The sequence below is a fragment of the Talaromyces amestolkiae genome, assembly GCF_001896365.1.
Source record: "Talaromyces amestolkiae strain CIB chromosome Unknown scaffold4.1, whole genome shotgun sequence".
NCBI classification, from domain to species: domain Eukaryota; kingdom Fungi; phylum Ascomycota; class Eurotiomycetes; order Eurotiales; family Trichocomaceae; genus Talaromyces; species Talaromyces amestolkiae.
In genome coordinates this window covers 394,685-410,391 of record NW_024468040.1, presented here as the reverse complement: position 1 = coordinate 410,391, position 15,707 = coordinate 394,685, and the positions used below count along the sequence as shown (strand labels likewise).

General features: G+C 47.6%; 4 protein-coding genes across 4 annotated transcripts, besides 11 other annotated features; 2 read left to right on the top strand and 2 right to left on the bottom strand.

The window, feature by feature from the left end:
- Nucleotides 1-205: 205 nt before the first annotated feature.
- Nucleotides 206-583: a sequence feature (Protein overlapping with rRNA (BHQ10_002731, RAO66719.1) was converted to a misc_feature.).
- A 68-nt stretch (nt 584-651) lies between these two features.
- Nucleotides 652-915: a sequence feature (Protein overlapping with rRNA (BHQ10_002731, RAO66719.1) was converted to a misc_feature.).
- A 66-nt stretch (nt 916-981) lies between these two features.
- Nucleotides 982-1,072: a sequence feature (Protein overlapping with rRNA (BHQ10_002731, RAO66719.1) was converted to a misc_feature.).
- Nucleotides 1,073-1,156: 84 nt separating this feature from the next.
- Nucleotides 1,157-1,252: a sequence feature (Protein overlapping with rRNA (BHQ10_002731, RAO66719.1) was converted to a misc_feature.).
- Nucleotides 1,253-1,338: 86 nt separating this feature from the next.
- Nucleotides 1,339-1,468: a sequence feature (Protein overlapping with rRNA (BHQ10_002731, RAO66719.1) was converted to a misc_feature.).
- Nucleotides 1,469-1,529: 61 nt separating this feature from the next.
- Nucleotides 1,530-1,603: a sequence feature (Protein overlapping with rRNA (BHQ10_002731, RAO66719.1) was converted to a misc_feature.).
- Nucleotides 1,604-1,652: 49 nt separating this feature from the next.
- Nucleotides 1,653-1,751: a sequence feature (Protein overlapping with rRNA (BHQ10_002731, RAO66719.1) was converted to a misc_feature.).
- A 48-nt stretch (nt 1,752-1,799) lies between these two features.
- Nucleotides 1,800-1,810: a sequence feature (Protein overlapping with rRNA (BHQ10_002731, RAO66719.1) was converted to a misc_feature.).
- Nucleotides 1,811-1,871: 61 nt separating this feature from the next.
- Nucleotides 1,872-1,947: a sequence feature (Protein overlapping with rRNA (BHQ10_002731, RAO66719.1) was converted to a misc_feature.).
- Nucleotides 1,948-2,007: 60 nt separating this feature from the next.
- Nucleotides 2,008-2,055: a sequence feature (Protein overlapping with rRNA (BHQ10_002731, RAO66719.1) was converted to a misc_feature.).
- A 51-nt stretch (nt 2,056-2,106) lies between these two features.
- Nucleotides 2,107-2,186: a sequence feature (Protein overlapping with rRNA (BHQ10_002731, RAO66719.1) was converted to a misc_feature.).
- Nucleotides 2,187-2,609: 423 nt separating this feature from the next.
- BHQ10_002730 (uncharacterized protein) lies at nt 2,610-5,463 on the top strand (the record flags this gene model as incomplete). The annotated part of the gene is made up of 9 exons (XM_040874909.1): nt 2,610-2,637; nt 2,694-3,094; nt 3,144-3,296; nt 3,346-3,849; nt 3,904-3,967; nt 4,017-4,277; nt 4,328-4,794; nt 4,847-5,395; nt 5,449-5,463. 9 exons carry the CDS (start codon nt 2,610-2,612, stop codon nt 5,461-5,463), a joined length of 2,442 nt encoding a protein of 813 aa, XP_040731235.1.
- Nucleotides 5,464-5,669: 206 nt separating this feature from the next.
- BHQ10_002729 (uncharacterized protein) lies at nt 5,670-6,450 on the bottom strand (the record flags this gene model as incomplete). The annotated part of the gene is made up of 2 exons (XM_040874907.1): nt 5,670-6,323; nt 6,391-6,450. 2 exons carry the CDS (start codon nt 6,448-6,450, stop codon nt 5,670-5,672), a joined length of 714 nt encoding a protein of 237 aa, XP_040731234.1.
- Nucleotides 6,451-6,846: 396 nt separating this feature from the next.
- BHQ10_002728 (uncharacterized protein) lies at nt 6,847-8,449 on the bottom strand (the record flags this gene model as incomplete). Its single annotated transcript, XM_040874906.1, has 4 exons — nt 6,847-7,917; nt 7,970-8,193; nt 8,251-8,291; nt 8,361-8,449. 4 exons carry the CDS (start codon nt 8,447-8,449, stop codon nt 6,847-6,849), a joined length of 1,425 nt encoding a protein of 474 aa, XP_040731233.1.
- A 627-nt stretch (nt 8,450-9,076) lies between these two features.
- On the top strand, nt 9,077-15,271 carry BHQ10_002727 (uncharacterized protein; the record flags this gene model as incomplete). The annotated part of the gene is made up of 6 exons (XM_040874905.1): nt 9,077-10,747; nt 10,796-10,980; nt 11,033-13,329; nt 13,393-13,762; nt 13,821-14,885; nt 14,938-15,271. The coding sequence occupies 6 exons, from the start codon at nt 9,077-9,079 to the stop codon at nt 15,269-15,271; spliced, it is 5,922 nt and encodes a 1,973-aa protein (XP_040731232.1).
- Nucleotides 15,272-15,707: the final 436 nt, after the last annotated feature.

Here is a 15,707-nt window from a genome sequence, read left to right as displayed (position 1 = left end):
TGACCAATCAGCGCTCGCCGTGGCGCTTGCATGTTGACATGGCGCCAATTTGGGAACTCTACTGTGACCGTTCGAAACACTTCAAGATTCATTCTTGATTCTTCTTGTTTCTCTATTTTATTCTTTTTGAAGATTCAAAAAATTATGCTCCGACCTCCTCTGTGAATTTCCTTTTAAGCATGCCACAGAAGCTTTCAAAAAGTACCTGGTCTGATCCCTTGATCCATCTGACTACCACATCAACACTATGATCAGCTTGAAGCGATAGATCAATCCGGAATCCGAGTGCAGCCATCTCGACATCAAGTGCTTTTTCATAATGGCTTATTGAGTCGCCATCGTGTTGCTCGCGTGCAAATTTCCGTCGTGCCTTCCTTGACCAGACATCTTCCCTTGCATAGCCAATACACGACTGTTTGGTGTACCAGGTATAATGGAAATAACGGAGTGGTGAGAGCTCAGTGTTGATCTTGCCAATGTTGTGCTCTAGAGAGCCAGAACGTCGCCCCGGGATCTCGAAATCGTATTCTGACGGAAATGGAAGAAAATGTTTTGGGAGCGAGGCGATTCCCCGGCTTACATCCTAGATGACACGCCAGTTAGCATCTCCTGGATCGACTTGCATGTGCAGCTGCCTGGGAGGAGGCTTACACTACGTGGTCTCCAGTCTGAGAAACTCCATCCCACGGCCCAGCGACGAGTCCCCCTACCCTGCACAAATTCGGTAACGGCCCAATTATGAATACCGATATCGAGGAGTTTCTGCAAAATGACCGATACACTGGAAAGCTTCCCAAACATACTCGTATACCAGAGTACTTGCGTTTTCAGAACGAGTGACTGTTTGATCAAGGATTCAATGAAGGCTACTTCACCGCCTGGTGTTATCATCTCAACTGCCGCGCCGGTACATGCCTTCGATGTCATCAACACCCAAGTCTTATTATCATATAACTAAGAAAAAGAGCAAAGAATACATACCGAAAAAGGTGGCCGTGATTTGGCATCGGCAGAAGAAACTAGTTCATCTTCGGACTCATAAAAAGGGGGATTGCACATAACAAAGTCCAACCTGCTAGACGTTAACACCTCTCCAGACACCAAAAACATCACAAGGTATCGCAGAAGAAGCAAAAAAGAATGAAAATAAACATACAACAGCTGGGATTCGCTGGTGGTCCACCCAACTACTAACCAGCCGGCGTGTGGCTTAAGTACGGCTGAGCGGACGGGAAGCCCTGTTCTCCACACCCTATGGTCGTATGTGACAAAAAAACCAAATCAAAGGGTTATATACTCGTGGTATGGAGGTGTTCTGAGTCTGAGGAGGAGGCATACCTGTCAACGTCGAGTTTGTCGAACGGAATGAGCGGATCACTCGGCTTGGTCTCCATGATCATGACTCGATCGTCGAGTTCGTTGTCCAAGACACTTTTGCGGGACGACGATATATTTTTGCTGTCGATGTCTAATCCATAAGTGTGAACGTCAGTGATACGGGATGCACGAAAGAGATATTTGTGGTTTACCCGTGGCGATGAATCTCCACCTCGGACGTGATGAACATCCAAGGAGAGGATAGATAGCACAGCATCCAGTCCCTCTGTCACATGGGATTAGTACTGCACTATGACAAGAGAGTTCCAACCCACATATCGAGACCGAGAACCTGTCTGTTTGGATCATACTGATCGGTACCCGTTCTTGAGCTAGTGTCGAGAAGATCTTGCAACCACAGGATGTAGTTGAACCTGGGTCGATCAGTGATGACCATCTACATCGGAATTCGGTGTTCTAACCTATTTGGTATCTAAATCATTGTGTCAGCTTATCATTGACAAATAACTTATAAACTGAAGGAAAGAACTTACGGGAGGGCAGAGTCTGTCGTTAGGAAGGTCAACAACAAGCTTAAAATCTCGCTCCAAGAGGCTCTTCGTGAGCTGCCTACTCCACTTAGCATCGCCTATTCAAATTCCAAGGTAGTGGACATAAAAGCAGAGATACCTTATAGAGTCCGGATCGCTGAAGTCTAGCTGGTCATTGGATTTTAACCTTCGCCAAGTCAGCCACTGATAACACCCATGGAGAGCAATAGAGCAATACCGTTTAGCAAATTCCGGAGATGTGAGAGCTAGAGCCCTAAAGTCAATTTCTCTTTTGTAGATATTCCGAGACGAATCCATCGTGCCAATGCTTGTGGCAGTTGGTGGTGGCAGGAACAGAAGGGAAGTGGAGACTGAAGGAGGCACGTCAACGGTCAACCACACCTCGTGGTGGGCAGACACATAGCGCAAGGCAAATCGGACAACTTTCAATCTAGATATCGATCGGCAAAATCCGAGCACGGAATGGAACGAATGATGTTGCGTGAAACGGTGGTTTTAATGGGGTAAAGATCGTGTTGGCTAAGAAAAAGGCGCCGCCAAAATACCCCAATGATGTCATGAGATTGGTTGTAGCTTGGCGTGTAACTCCATAGGGCAGGTTCGGGGAGGGGTACTTCTCTTGTTTTCACGATAGTAGTCTTTTGTCTGCTTTCTTCGAACTGGACTGTTTTTGCAGTCACCATTGAAGTGAAGAGCTCTTGCTGCAGTTGGTCAATCAAGATGGACGCCCTCAGAGAGAAATTGCATCGTACGATTCAAAAGCTGAAGCCACATGTATATATGGGTGTTTCTAATACTGCCTAGACACAAAACTGCACGACGCCAAAGCCAAAGCGTCACATCTAAAACACAAGATTGGAAAGCTCGAAAATCTGTTCAACCCGAACCATCGCCACGATGAAGCTCACGAACAAGAGGTAGACCGTCAACGCACTGCCATTGCCGAGTCCCACAGATTTGAATCCTTTGCTCCTGAACATGACGGAAACAAGGTCAAGTGGTATGTTGACGCTTCAGATTACATGTGGGCAGTCTCTGTTGCTCTTGACCGCGCAAAGGAGACCATTTATATCGCCGATTGGTGGTTGTCACCAGAGTTATTTCTGCGAAGACCCCCGAATCGCAATCAGGAGTGGAGATTGGATCAGGTTCTTAAAAGACGCGCCGAGGCTGGTGTTCAGATTTATGTGATTGTGTACAAAGAGGTATCTTCAGGATATGAGCATATGGAAGATTCGAGCTGACGTGACCTAGGTCTCCCAAGCTCTGACGTGTAATTCCGCACATACAAAGCATGCATTGAGGAATCTGTGTCCTGAGGGATCAAAAGGCGCGGGCAACATCCATGTCCTTCGACACCCTGATCACAATATGTTTGAGAACCTAGGTGACATGACTTTCTATTGGGTAGGCAGTCTCGGATACTTCACTTTCTCGGATTTCTGATTATCCATAGGCTCACCATGAGAAATTCGTGGTTGTTGACTACGAACTTGCCTTCATTGGCGGCATCGATCTCTGCTTTGGCAGATGGGACAACCACCAACATCCACTCGCTGATGTCCATCCAGCTGGTATAGAGAATGAGATCTTCCCTGGCCAAGATTTCAATAACAATCGTATCATGGACTTTCAAAGCGTCGAAGACTGGCAGACCAATGAACTCAACAAAACAGATTACGGCCGTATGCCCTGGCACGACGTCGCCATGGGTCTGATGGGTCCGTGTGTTTATGACATAGCTGAGCATTTTGTACTACGATGGAATTGCGTTAAGAGGGACAAGTACAAACGCGACGAGAAAGTGGATTATCTCCTGATCGAGGGCCGTACCGGTGAAGATGAGGGTCTCATCGCTGTTCAGCGCCCAAAGTTTCCTTGCGGAGAATATATTCAGCATCCCTTGACACCACTGAGCACGAAGCCTCACGTTGAGCAGGGTACAGTTCATGCTCAGATTGTAAGGAGCAGCGGAGATTGGTCTTCGGGAATCTTGACGGAACACAGCATACAGAATGCATATTCGGAGATCATCAGCAAAGCAGAACATTATGTCTATATTGAAAACCAATTCTTTGGTGAGTGAATATGATTATTTTGAGAATGTCTAGGTACTGACAATCTTAGTGACTGCGACTGGAGACCAGCAACATCCTGTCCAAAACACGATAGGGAGTGCCATTGTCGAGGCTGTGGTTCGCGCCGGGAAAGAAGGCCGTAAGTTTCGCGTGATGATTGTCATTCCATGCATCCCAGGGTTTGCAGGAGATTTGCGAGAGAACGCTGCAGCAGGTACTCGGGCCATTATGGATTACCAGTACAAGTCCATTCTTCGGGGTGAGAATTCGATCTTTGAGCAGGTTAGAGCACAAGGCGTTGATCCAACAGGTATGTGCATGGTTTTATCATTCCCGGAAGTTCTTACTTACTTTGTGCAGAGCACATATTCTTCTTCAACCTTCGCTCCTACGACCGTATCAACAAAACCAAAGAACTAGTCGAGCAAGAAGAAAAGTCCGGCGTCCATTATCAAGATGTCCAGCGTGCAAATGCAGAACAAATCATGGGCGAAAGTGTCCACCCAGAAGTTGGCGAAGAAGGCGATATTCACGAGCACAACCATCATATCAGCAAGAAAGAGCAGGAAAGCAAAATAGACAGTGTACGGAGATTCGAGGAGCAACGCGAAGAGACATATGATGGAGATCGGGAGATTAAGAGTAGTGATAGTATTGCCCAAAATGCCATGCTCAATCAACGGAAAGTAAGTGAGGAATACTGGGGTGACGAAGACCCCGAGAAAGAGAAAGAGAACTTTGTCCAAGAGGAGCTGTACGTTCATGGCAAAGTATGCATTGTCGACGACCGGATTGTTATTTGTGGTAGTGCCAATATCAATGACCGAGTAAGTTCTCTCTGACCTCTTTTTTTGGGGGCTTGCGCTGACAATGTCTAAGTCCCAACTTGGCGACAGGGACAGTGAGCTCGCCATCGTCCTCGAAGACACCGACATTATCGACAGTACCATGAACGGCCAGCCATACCGTGCTTCTCGTCTCGCAGCAACCCTTCGCCGTCACCTATGGCGCGAGCATTTAGGGCTTCTCCTTCCGCAAGAATTAGACTCAAGCAACAATCCTAATGCCCAGCCACCCAACGATTGTCCCAACAGCAACGGCGAAGGCCCAGAATACGAATTTGTTACGGACCCTCTTGGCGAAGAGCTATGGGAAACATGGACATCACAAGCCACCACTAACACTGAAGTATTTCGATTCCTATTCCGTGCTGACCCCGACAATAATATCAAGACCTTTGAGGAATACGACCACTTTGCACCTAGAAAGTCGATCAAGCAGGGCCATTTGCATGATCCATTTTTGCCGGTTAGTATTGTGCGTGAGAATCTGGATAAGATCAAGGGGCATCTTGTTTGGATGCCATTGGACTTTTTGAAGGATGCTGAGATGGCTGAGCCGGGATTGTCGGTTAATCAAATCACAGTTGTAAGTCTATCCCCACATCCATACGGAAAGCATGAAGCTAATTATATTCATAGAGTATTTATACATAAATGGAAACGATAGCGGCTTCTTGGATTTGGATTTAGGTTGTGCTTCGCTTTGTGTATTATCCGCTTTGATTTTCATAAAAATACTGGGTCAGATGTCATGATCCCTTGACATGATAATGACTACTACATGAACCAACCCTTCTGGCATATTGTACATATATCTTTCAATACGAATCATGATACCCACACACACCTCTCGATATCCATCACCCATAAACATACGGAATGTTAACATTCCACGCAAAAGCCCTCAACAACTGACAAATCACCCCAAAATGCGTCTTGATCTCCCACACTGGTCCTTTGTCATTGGAATCCTTCCACAATGGCTGCAAACCAAATTGCTGCGCCATCTCAGACCCGAAATTGAGCCAACACTCCTTTATGATTGGGCACTCGGGGTCCGCATGGGATTGCACGCTGTACAGCCGCGCGTATTGCTCGTAGGCGATGAAGCAGTCGTAGTCGCCGTCGCCGAGAAGGAGGTTCTTGTCGCGCATAATATCGTGCTGATGCCGTAGGTCGCGCAGGAGTAGGTTCCAGGGGATTTCTTTCTTTTCGTTACCGGACGCTGATATCGGTGCAGCAGAAGCTGTAGCAGCAGAAAAAGCGAGGATCTGAACCCTCATCTTCCGATTCAGCCCCTTGTCCGGGTTCGCGTTTAGCCATATCCGTACCAGATCGTATTCCGGCTGAAGTGAAAGGACGGTGTGGTAGTGCACTGTCAGATCGCGAGCGTTGGGCATGAGATTATGCTCTAGGAGGCGAAGCCAGAGGTGGAAGGGCTGGATGGTGGAGCGTTGTTCGTGGAGGAGGGAGTGGTAGAGGTCTTGGATTATTTTGGGGGAGGTTTGTTTCCACTATTTCACTCTCCCTGGGATTAGTAAATTGGAGGGTGAGAAATTGGGTGTTGAGGCTTGCCTTTACTTTGATAATGTTTTCTTCGTCGTCAGTGGCGTCTGAGTGTGATGGGCTTGGTTGCTCCATTTCCTGGTGAGATGGGATTTGAAAAGGCTCTGCTGAGTATGGCTATGCTAGATGAAGTCGCCGAAGAAATGTGAGTCTGGGTTGAGGAACTGGCAAAATCGAGTCAGCATACAAAGACCAGATTAATGTTGCCAGTCACATGCATGTTGTTAACGTCCAAATTAGGAAAGTGTACTGTTTGTCCTGTCAAAAGATTGTCATGTAAATGCCTTTGCATTAAAAAGTTAAAAAGTTAAAAGTCTAATCACATATCATTCGGCGCTGACAACAAAGGAAATTAATTTTGGTACAGGTAAGAAGAACAAGGGGACAAGATTGAGAGATGAATGTGCACCCTCTAACAAGTATGATATGATCAATCTTCCATTTTTATCCTTGCAGAGTCAAAAAAGAAGTTTACAGCATGAGTTCCAAGGGGTTCTCAACAACCTTCTTCAACTCCTTGATCCATTCTCCACCAACGGCACCGTCAACGACGCGGTGGTCGAAGCTGCCGGTGACAATGATCTGGTCATCCCACTCAATGGAGGTTCCCTCTTCGGTCTCAACGGGAACAGCAACCTTGCGAGTGGTACCGACGGCAAGGATGGCGGCTTGAGGGGGGTTAATGACGGCGGTGAATCGCTCGACGGCGGAGTTCATGCCCAAGTTGCTGATGGTGAAAGTACCACCCTGGTATTCTTCGGGTTTAAGCTTGTTTTCGCGAGCGCGCTTACCAAGATCCTTGACGGTGTTGGAGATGCTGGAAAGGCCAAGGTTGTGAGCGTTCTTGACGATGGGGGTGATAAGACCGGAGGGAGTAGCAACGGCGACGCTGATGTCGACGTTGTTGTATTGGCGGATAATGGTCTGGCCGTTCTCCTCAGTCCAGCTGGAGTTGACAGCTGGGACCTTGCGGAGGGCGATCGAGCAAGCCTTGATGAGGAAGTCGTTGACGGAAAGCTTGTACTTGCCGTCGGCAGAGGCATTGAGGGCCTGGCGAAGCTTGAGAAGCTTGCTGACGGACAATGTGGCGGAAACGAAGTAGTGAGGGTTCTCTTGGGTCGACTTTTGCAATCTAGCGGCAATAGTCTTGCGCATGGAGGTCAAAGGAATATCTTCGAAAGAAGGACCGGCGGCGGCGGCGGTAGCGGCGGGCTTGTACTTCTCAACATCTTCCTTGGTGATTTGTCCACCACGTCCAGTGCCCTTGAGAGCCTTGATAGGGATACCCTTCTCGAGAGCAAGAACCTTAGCGGCAGGGCTGATCTGGGGTTCGCGATCAAGGGCGGGCTGTAGTCGCTCGCCGGTAACCTCTGGCTCAACAGCTTCAGGCTTGTCCTGGGTCTCAGGAGCAGGCTTGGGGGCTTCCTCCTTGGTCTCTTCGGCTTTGGGTGCGGCGGGGGKCTTGTCACCACCAGCATCTTCCAAACTGAATGACTCAAAGGCCGAGACGTCGGCACCTTCTTCAACCAAAACGGCGATGGGCTGGCCCTGTCAGCATTTGACGACCTTCCAACAATCACATCGAAGTACTCACGCTTCCGACAGCAACATCCTTCTCACCAGAATCTTTCAAGACCTTGGCCAAAACACCCTCCTCTTGGAACTCAAAGTCCATCTGTGCCTTATCGGTCTCAATCTCCACGAGAACGTCACCGGGGGCCAATGTGTCACCGGCCTTCTTTTGCCAGGATCCAATGTTTCCAGCGGTCATGGTAGGGGACAACGCGGGCATGCTGATGATTGTGTGAGGAGGGAATGCTAGAGAAACTTTTGTTAGCATCTTATCATCGATCGAAAGGCAGGCAGGACACGTACATTTAGATGCGTAGTATCGGGCAAGGGCAGAGACGGCAGGTCTGAACGTTCAAGCATAGCATTAGCACCCATAAACACGTAAGAAGATATTGCGATAGATTCCAACACACCTAGCTGCGTCTGTCAAGCGATAGACGGTCTGAGGGCGCTGCTTCATCAAGGCAGCGCCTCGGGATAACATGGCGTTCGGAGTGCGCATTTTGATAGCAACGCAAGCTCGAATACCTGGCATAAAACCACCAATTGAGACAGCAGACGGAGAAATTGCACACCCCTCAACGGACAACTGTCGGCAAGGAGACTGCAGGCACAGCGACGATGAGGATGGATGGAGATCGAAGCGATGAAGTCGTGAAGATGTTTTGGGGGCAGCAAGTCAGTCCAGGAACTTTTCTGTTGAGCTTCGGTGAGAAGAACGGATCAAATCGGCGCTCCATGTCCTTGCTGACATAAGCGGCGCATGATTGGGCTGGCGGGGATAGCTGAGTCCGCCGGAGTGGGTATTCACGGAAGCCGTTCTTTCCTCCTGTAAAATGCGCCGGTCGCTCTTGCCTTTGCTTGTTTGCTTGCTTTGGAAGGGGACACGCTACAGAAAGTCCGATCGGGTCTAGCGCACTTTCCCTGGAAGACAGCGGCAGTGCTTACTCCATAGTGTTCCATGCTAAGTTAGTGTTGGCTAAATAAATATTATTGTTTAGACACTCAACACCATCGCTGCTGACCACGCTTACATCCGTTATTAAGTACTCCAATTGCTCATGGTCTAAATCCATGTCGCCCTGTTGATCAGTGAACGGCTCGCATTCATTCGCGGAATTGCGCATCAATGGCCGATACGGAGCACGAAGTGGCAGAGGTGACCACCCAGGCAGACGCCAATGCACCAAATGACGAGATAGTGTCGCCGCAACCATTACGAGCGGACAAGGCCCAGCTGCCGTCAGGACCGGAATGGAAAGAAATTGGAGGAATGGAAGGCACAGGATCACACGAGTCTGAGGGTATTGAATCTGTGCCTGAGGATGCTCCAGCTGAAGAAGCGGCTACTTCAGAGACTAAAAACATAGGTGAGGGCGAGATTGACACCGTTGATCAAGATGATAGCAGCCAGCATGAAGAGCCCCAGTCTATAACTGAGGTCCCCTTCACGCCGCAAGTACCGACGGCAGAGGCTGTTCCAGAACCAAGAGCCCGCTCCGATTCGAGATCTACTACCGCGACGCAAGCTACACAAGCTACCCATCGATCTACCCCAGTGAGCTCGACAGTTTTCGTTGTCACGGCTCTCGAAGCGATTGCGGCTTCGAAAGATGCGAAAAGGAACAAAGAGTTGGAGGATGCAGTCCAGAAGGCCCTGGTCAATATCAAGCAGTCTGATACGAAGCCCCTGGATCCCGAGGTCATCTTCCTTCCTCTGCAACTAGCTACCAAGACCTTCAGCATCCCGCTTCAGGTGACAGCTCTGGACTGTATTGGAAAACTGATCACATACTCGTACTTCGCCTTTCCGTCGAGTCGTCCCAGCCAAGATGGCACAGATCCCGCTATTAAGGAACTCCCGTTGATAGAACGTGCTATTGAAACGATTTGCGATTGTTTTGAAAATGAAGCTACACCGGTGGAAATCCAACAGCAGATAATCAAATCGCTGCTGGCCGCTGTGTTGAATGACAAAATTGTCGTTCACGGTGCCGGTCTTCTCAAAGCCGTGCGTCAAATCTACAATATTTTTATATATTCCAAGTCAAGTCAGAACCAGCAAATTGCCCAAGGCTCCTTGACGCAAATGTTAGGAACTGTCTTTGACAGAGTCCGTATGAGACTGGATTTGAAAGAAGTCCGCTTGCGGGAACCAGAAGACCAGCACGAAGATCCTGTCGAGTCTACGATAGTCGATGCTGGCGAAGGAAGTCAACTGTCAGAGTCTCTGGAGGCCGAATCAACCGTCTCGGATCAGCCGACGCAAAAAGAACCTACTCAGAAACTTACCCTGCAAAGTTTTGAGTCAAGCAAAGACGATACAATGGTCACCGACAATGCCCCTACCATGGTCACTCGAGCAAGACCGACTCATAGATCAACTCGCTCTGTGTCTAATGTAACGGACGAGAAAGAAGATGAAGGGTCCGAGGATGAGGTTGACGAAATCTACGTGAAAGATGCTTTCCTTGTTTTTAGGGCCATGTGCAAACTCAGTCACAAGGCACTTACACACGATCAGCAACAGGATATCAAGTCCCAGAATATGCGATCTAAGCTGCTCTCACTTCATCTCATCCATCATTTAATCAACAACCACATCGCCGTTTTCACATCGCCATTAGCAACGATCAGAAATAGTGCCAGCTCCGCAGACTCCATGACTCTGCTCCACGCTATCAGGCCTCACCTTTGCTTGAGTCTCAGTCGCAATGGATCTAGCTCTGTTCCAAAGGTCTTTGAAGTATGCTGCGAGATTTTTTGGCTTATGCTCAAATATATGAGAGTTATGCTTAAGGTTAGTTGATTAGACCGTACTGCTACAATCAAACTAACAATGGTATAGAAAGAATTGGAGGTCTTCCTGAAGGAGATTTATCTTGCCATTCTCGAAAGACGCAACTCGCCAGCATTCCAAAAGCAGTACTTTATGGAAATACTCGAGAGACTTTCGGGAGATTCTCGGGCGTTGGTTGAAATTTATTTGAATTATGACTGTGACAGAACTGCGTTGGAAAACATCTTCCAGAAGTGAGTGTCTTCCGTTACGTTATGCTGAATGTTGGTTTGCTAATCAAATCAGCCTGATCGAGCAAATATCTCGGTTTGTGATCATGCCTGTACCCGTCATGGGCCAACACACTTTTCAAGAAACCCGCGTCAAGTCTTCAAATACCCCAGACTGGCATCAACGCGGCACTCTTCCTCCTAATTTAACCACAGCAAGCCTCACGAACAGCGTTGCTCCAAGTGTACAGAATGGATCTTCGGAGCTTTCAATGAAGTACCACGCTCTTGATTGTCTGGTTGAAATTTTGCGATCTCTTGACAGTTGGTCTTCCCAGCGACTGCCCAGTTCTACCAATGGCACCCACGACGATATGTCGCGCAAGTCCGTGGAAAATTATCGAGAGTCCATAGATGCACCATCATTCGCCGCTGCTCTTCCATCTCCCTATATTGACAGCGGCGGTACTGGAACCGGTCGCTCTACACCAGCAGTTGAGGATGATCCAAATGAAATAGAAAAAGCCAGACAGCGAAAAGCAGCTTTATCTCATGCTATCCAACAATTCAATTTCAAACCGAAGCGAGGAATCAAGCTCTTGCTCAAGGATGGGTTTATTCGATCTGATTCACCAAAGGATATTGCCAATTTCCTACTTCGCAACGATCGTCTTGACAAAGCTGGGATTGGAGAATACCTTGGAGAAGGCGACCCAGAGAATGTTGCTATCATGCACGCCTTCGTTGACAGTATGGACTTTGCCAAACGACGGTTCGTTGATGCTCTTCGTCAGTTCTTGCAGAGTTTCCGTCTTCCGGGAGAAGCCCAAAAGATCGATCGATTTATGCTCAAGTTTGCAGAACGGTACCTTGCAGGCAATCCAAATAGCTTTGCCAATGCGGATACGGCATATGTTTTGGCATACTCTGTCATTATGCTCAATACGGATCAGCATAGTAGCAAACTGAAAGGTCCTCGCATGACAAAGGAGGATTTTATCAAGAACAACCGGGGCATCAATGATAACGCAGATCTTCCAGACGAGTACCTCAACTCCATATTTGATGAGATTGCGAAAAATGAGATTGTGCTAGATTCTGAAAGAGAGCATGCCGCTAATCAAGGCATACCAACAGCTACTCCTGCAGGATTCGCTTCAAGAGCTGGCCAAGTGTTTGCTACCGTTGGCAGAGATATTCAAGGAGAGAAATACGCGCAGGCTTCAGAGGAAATGGCCAACAAGACCGAACAGCTCTATAGGAGTCTCATCAAAGCTCAGCGCAGAACTGCCGTGAAAGATGAGTTGTCTCGCTTTATTCCAGCCACTTCAGTGCGTCATGTTGGACCCATGTTCAATGTGACCTGGACCTCTTTCTTGTCGGGTTTATCCGCTCCCCTCCAAGAAACACAGGATATTGAAAAAATTAGACTTTGCATGGAAGGACTCAAATTAGCAATCCGCATATCTTGCTCTTTCGATCTTGAAACACCACGAGTTGCTTTTGTGACAGCCTTGGCTAAGTTTACAAACCTTGGCAACCTTCGAGAGATGAGTAGCAAGAACTTGGAGGCATTGAAAATACTTTTGGAAGTTGCTGTTACTGAAGGAAATCATCTCCGAGACTCTTGGCGCGAGATTCTTACCTGCGTCAGCCAGCTGGATCGATTTCAATTGTTGAGCGACGGTGTCGATGAAGGAACGTTACCCGATGTGTCGAGAACGCGAATAGTGCCGTCAAATTCGACCGACGCTTCCAGAAGGTCTACACAGTCTACTAGACGGCGTCAACGTTCTACGGCCAGCACATTGTCTTTCAGACCTGAGATAGCTCTGGAAAGTCGTTCTGCCGAAATGGTTCATGCTGTTGATCGCATTTTCAGCAACACGGCAAATCTTTCCCAAGAAGCGATCGTCGACTTTGTCCAAGCACTTAGCGAAGTGAGCTTGCAAGAAATTCAGTCCTCCGGTCAAAGTGAATCTCCTCGTACCTACAGTCTTCAAAAAGTGGTTGAAATTAGTTATTACAACATGACCCGAGTCAGAATTGAATGGTCCAGGATATGGGAAATTCTTGGGCAGCACTTTAACGAAGTTGGGTGCCAGTCCAACACCAATGTAGTTTTCTTCGCACTTGACTCGCTGCGTCAACTTTCCATGAGATTCATGGAAATTGAAGAATTGCCCGGTTTTAAGTTCCAGAAAGACTTCCTCAAACCCTTCGAACACATCATGGCAAACAGCAACACAGTTACCGTGAAGGATATGGTACTGAGATGCCTTATTCAGATGATTCAAGCTCGTGGTCATAATATTCGCTCCGGTTGGAAAACAATGTTCGGCGTATTCACCGTCGCAGCTCGGGAGCCATATGGTAAGTCTCATCATCATGTTTCGTAGCCAATAACCGCGATATTTTGTTTTAACAAGCTTACAGAGGGCATTGTGAATATGGCATTCGAACATGTCACTCAGATCTACAACACCCGCTTTGGAGTGGTGATCAGCCAAGGAGCTTTCGCGGATCTGATTGTCTGCTTGACTGAATTTTCGAAGAATATCAAATTCCAGAAAAAGTCCCTCCAGGCCATCGAAACCCTCAAAGCAGCTGTTACCAAGATGCTCAAAACTCCAGAATGTCCACTTTCAAGGAAGCATATMCCCGCCACAGAAGCTACAGACGTTACAGGCTCGATTTTGAAACATCAACTCAACCGTCAGACCCAAGAAGAACAATTCTGGTATCCAGTGCTCATCGCTTTCCAAGATGTCTTGATGACTGGAGACGACCTAGAGGTTCGCTCGAGGTAAGTGGTGGCAATGTTGTTGAAGATTTAAATAAGAGTCTAATCAGATTGATTACAGGGCATTGAACTACCTGTTTGAGACGCTGATTAGATATGGTGGTGATTTCCCACAAGAATTTTGGGATGTCCTTTGGAGGCAACTGCTATATCCTATTTTTGTTGTTCTGCAATCCAAATCAGAGATGTCAAAAGTGCCCAATCACGAAGAACTCTCGGTTTGGCTGTCGACAACCATGATTCAAGCTCTGCGGCACATGATTACTCTCTTCACACATTATTTTGATGCGTTACAGAGCATGCTTGACCGTTTCTTGGGTCTCTTGACTCTCTGCATTTGCCAGGAGAACGACACAATCGCACGTATTGGAAGTAATTGTCTACAGCAGCTGATCTTGCAAAATGTGACCAAATTCTCAGATGAACATTGGGGCAAGATTGTAGGCGCATTCGTTGAACTCTTTGATAAGACTACTGCATATGAACTGTTCACCGCTGCCTCTCCTTTACCGCCAAGAACACCGACGTCTGAAGTACCAAAGAGCAATGGTGATGCCACCAGCAATGGTGCTGTGTCTGTATCAGAGACTTCGGTCGTCGCTTCCGATGATGAACATGCCATCAACGGAGCGCAGACACCAATTGCTGAAAATGGAGATGCTGGAGAAACATCCAACGGCGCTTTACATGATACGGCTGCGGCGGCTGAACTGGAGGATTATCGCCCACAAGCTCAAGAACTTACTCAGCAACCTGCAGCCGTGACTGTTGCTAGGCGGCGATTCTTCAATCGCATAATCACTAATTGCGTCCTTCAGCTGCTCATGATTGAGACTGTTCATGAATTATTCTCGAATGACAACGTGTACGACGAAATCCCCAGCCCGGAACTTCTGCGTCTTATGGGTCTGCTGAAGAAGAGCTACCAATTCGCCAAGAAGTTCAATGAGGACAAGGATTTGCGTATGCAACTGTGGCGCCAGGGATTCATGAAACAACCACCCAACCTTCTCAAGCAGGAAAGTGGCAGCGCCGCTACATATGTCAACATCCTTTTCCGCATGTACAGCGATGAGCGTGAAGAGAGAAAAAGCAGCAGAGCCGAGACCGAGACTGCTCTTGTTCCGTAAGTTTTAGACCATCTGAAGTTTTGTCCTTGTTACTAATACCATTCACAGACTATGTGCAGATATCATTCGCAGCTACGTCCGTCTCGACGAGGAAACCCAACATCGAAACATAGTGGCCTGGCGCCCTGTTGTTGTTGACGTGATGGAAGGATATGTCAACTTCCCCCAAGACAATTTCACCCAATATATCGACACATTCTACCCCTTAGCCATCGATCTCCTAGCTCGGGACCTCGCTTCTTCGGAGATCCGACATGCTCTCCAGTCTGTCCTTCGACGAGTCGGCGAAGTCAAACTTGGATTGACGTTCCCACACCCTGCTGCTAGTGCCGAGCCGTCCTCATCAGCAAATTCTCTAAGGACGCATAGCCGTGGTCATTGAGAAGCGATTGACATTGTCAGTTATTAAAAAATAATTTGGTGCATTTAATTCCCCCTACTGTATTCTTGGACCTTTCTTTTCTGTTTGCTTCTATCTCTCTTTCTTTATGCTCCAGGGGTATTATTGCTGTGCTTATATAGATTCATGACCGGAAGTTCCGAAATTCTTAGGATATGCTGATACATACATTTATATTCTATGCTTTGTTTGTAGTTCTATACGATTATATAGTTTTCTTGTACTTATAGTGTACAATAGAATCGTCAACAGTTGAGATCGGAAAGCAATGCAAAGATTATACAGGAAGAATAATGGCCGTCCCATTAACATGCAGAGCCTTCTGTCGAGTCCGCTGGGCAGTTGCACCTCAGCTTCATAACGCAAATGACCGGATAAGCTTCGTGCAATGGACTGGTATCCTAGTTCGTTGCGGGCC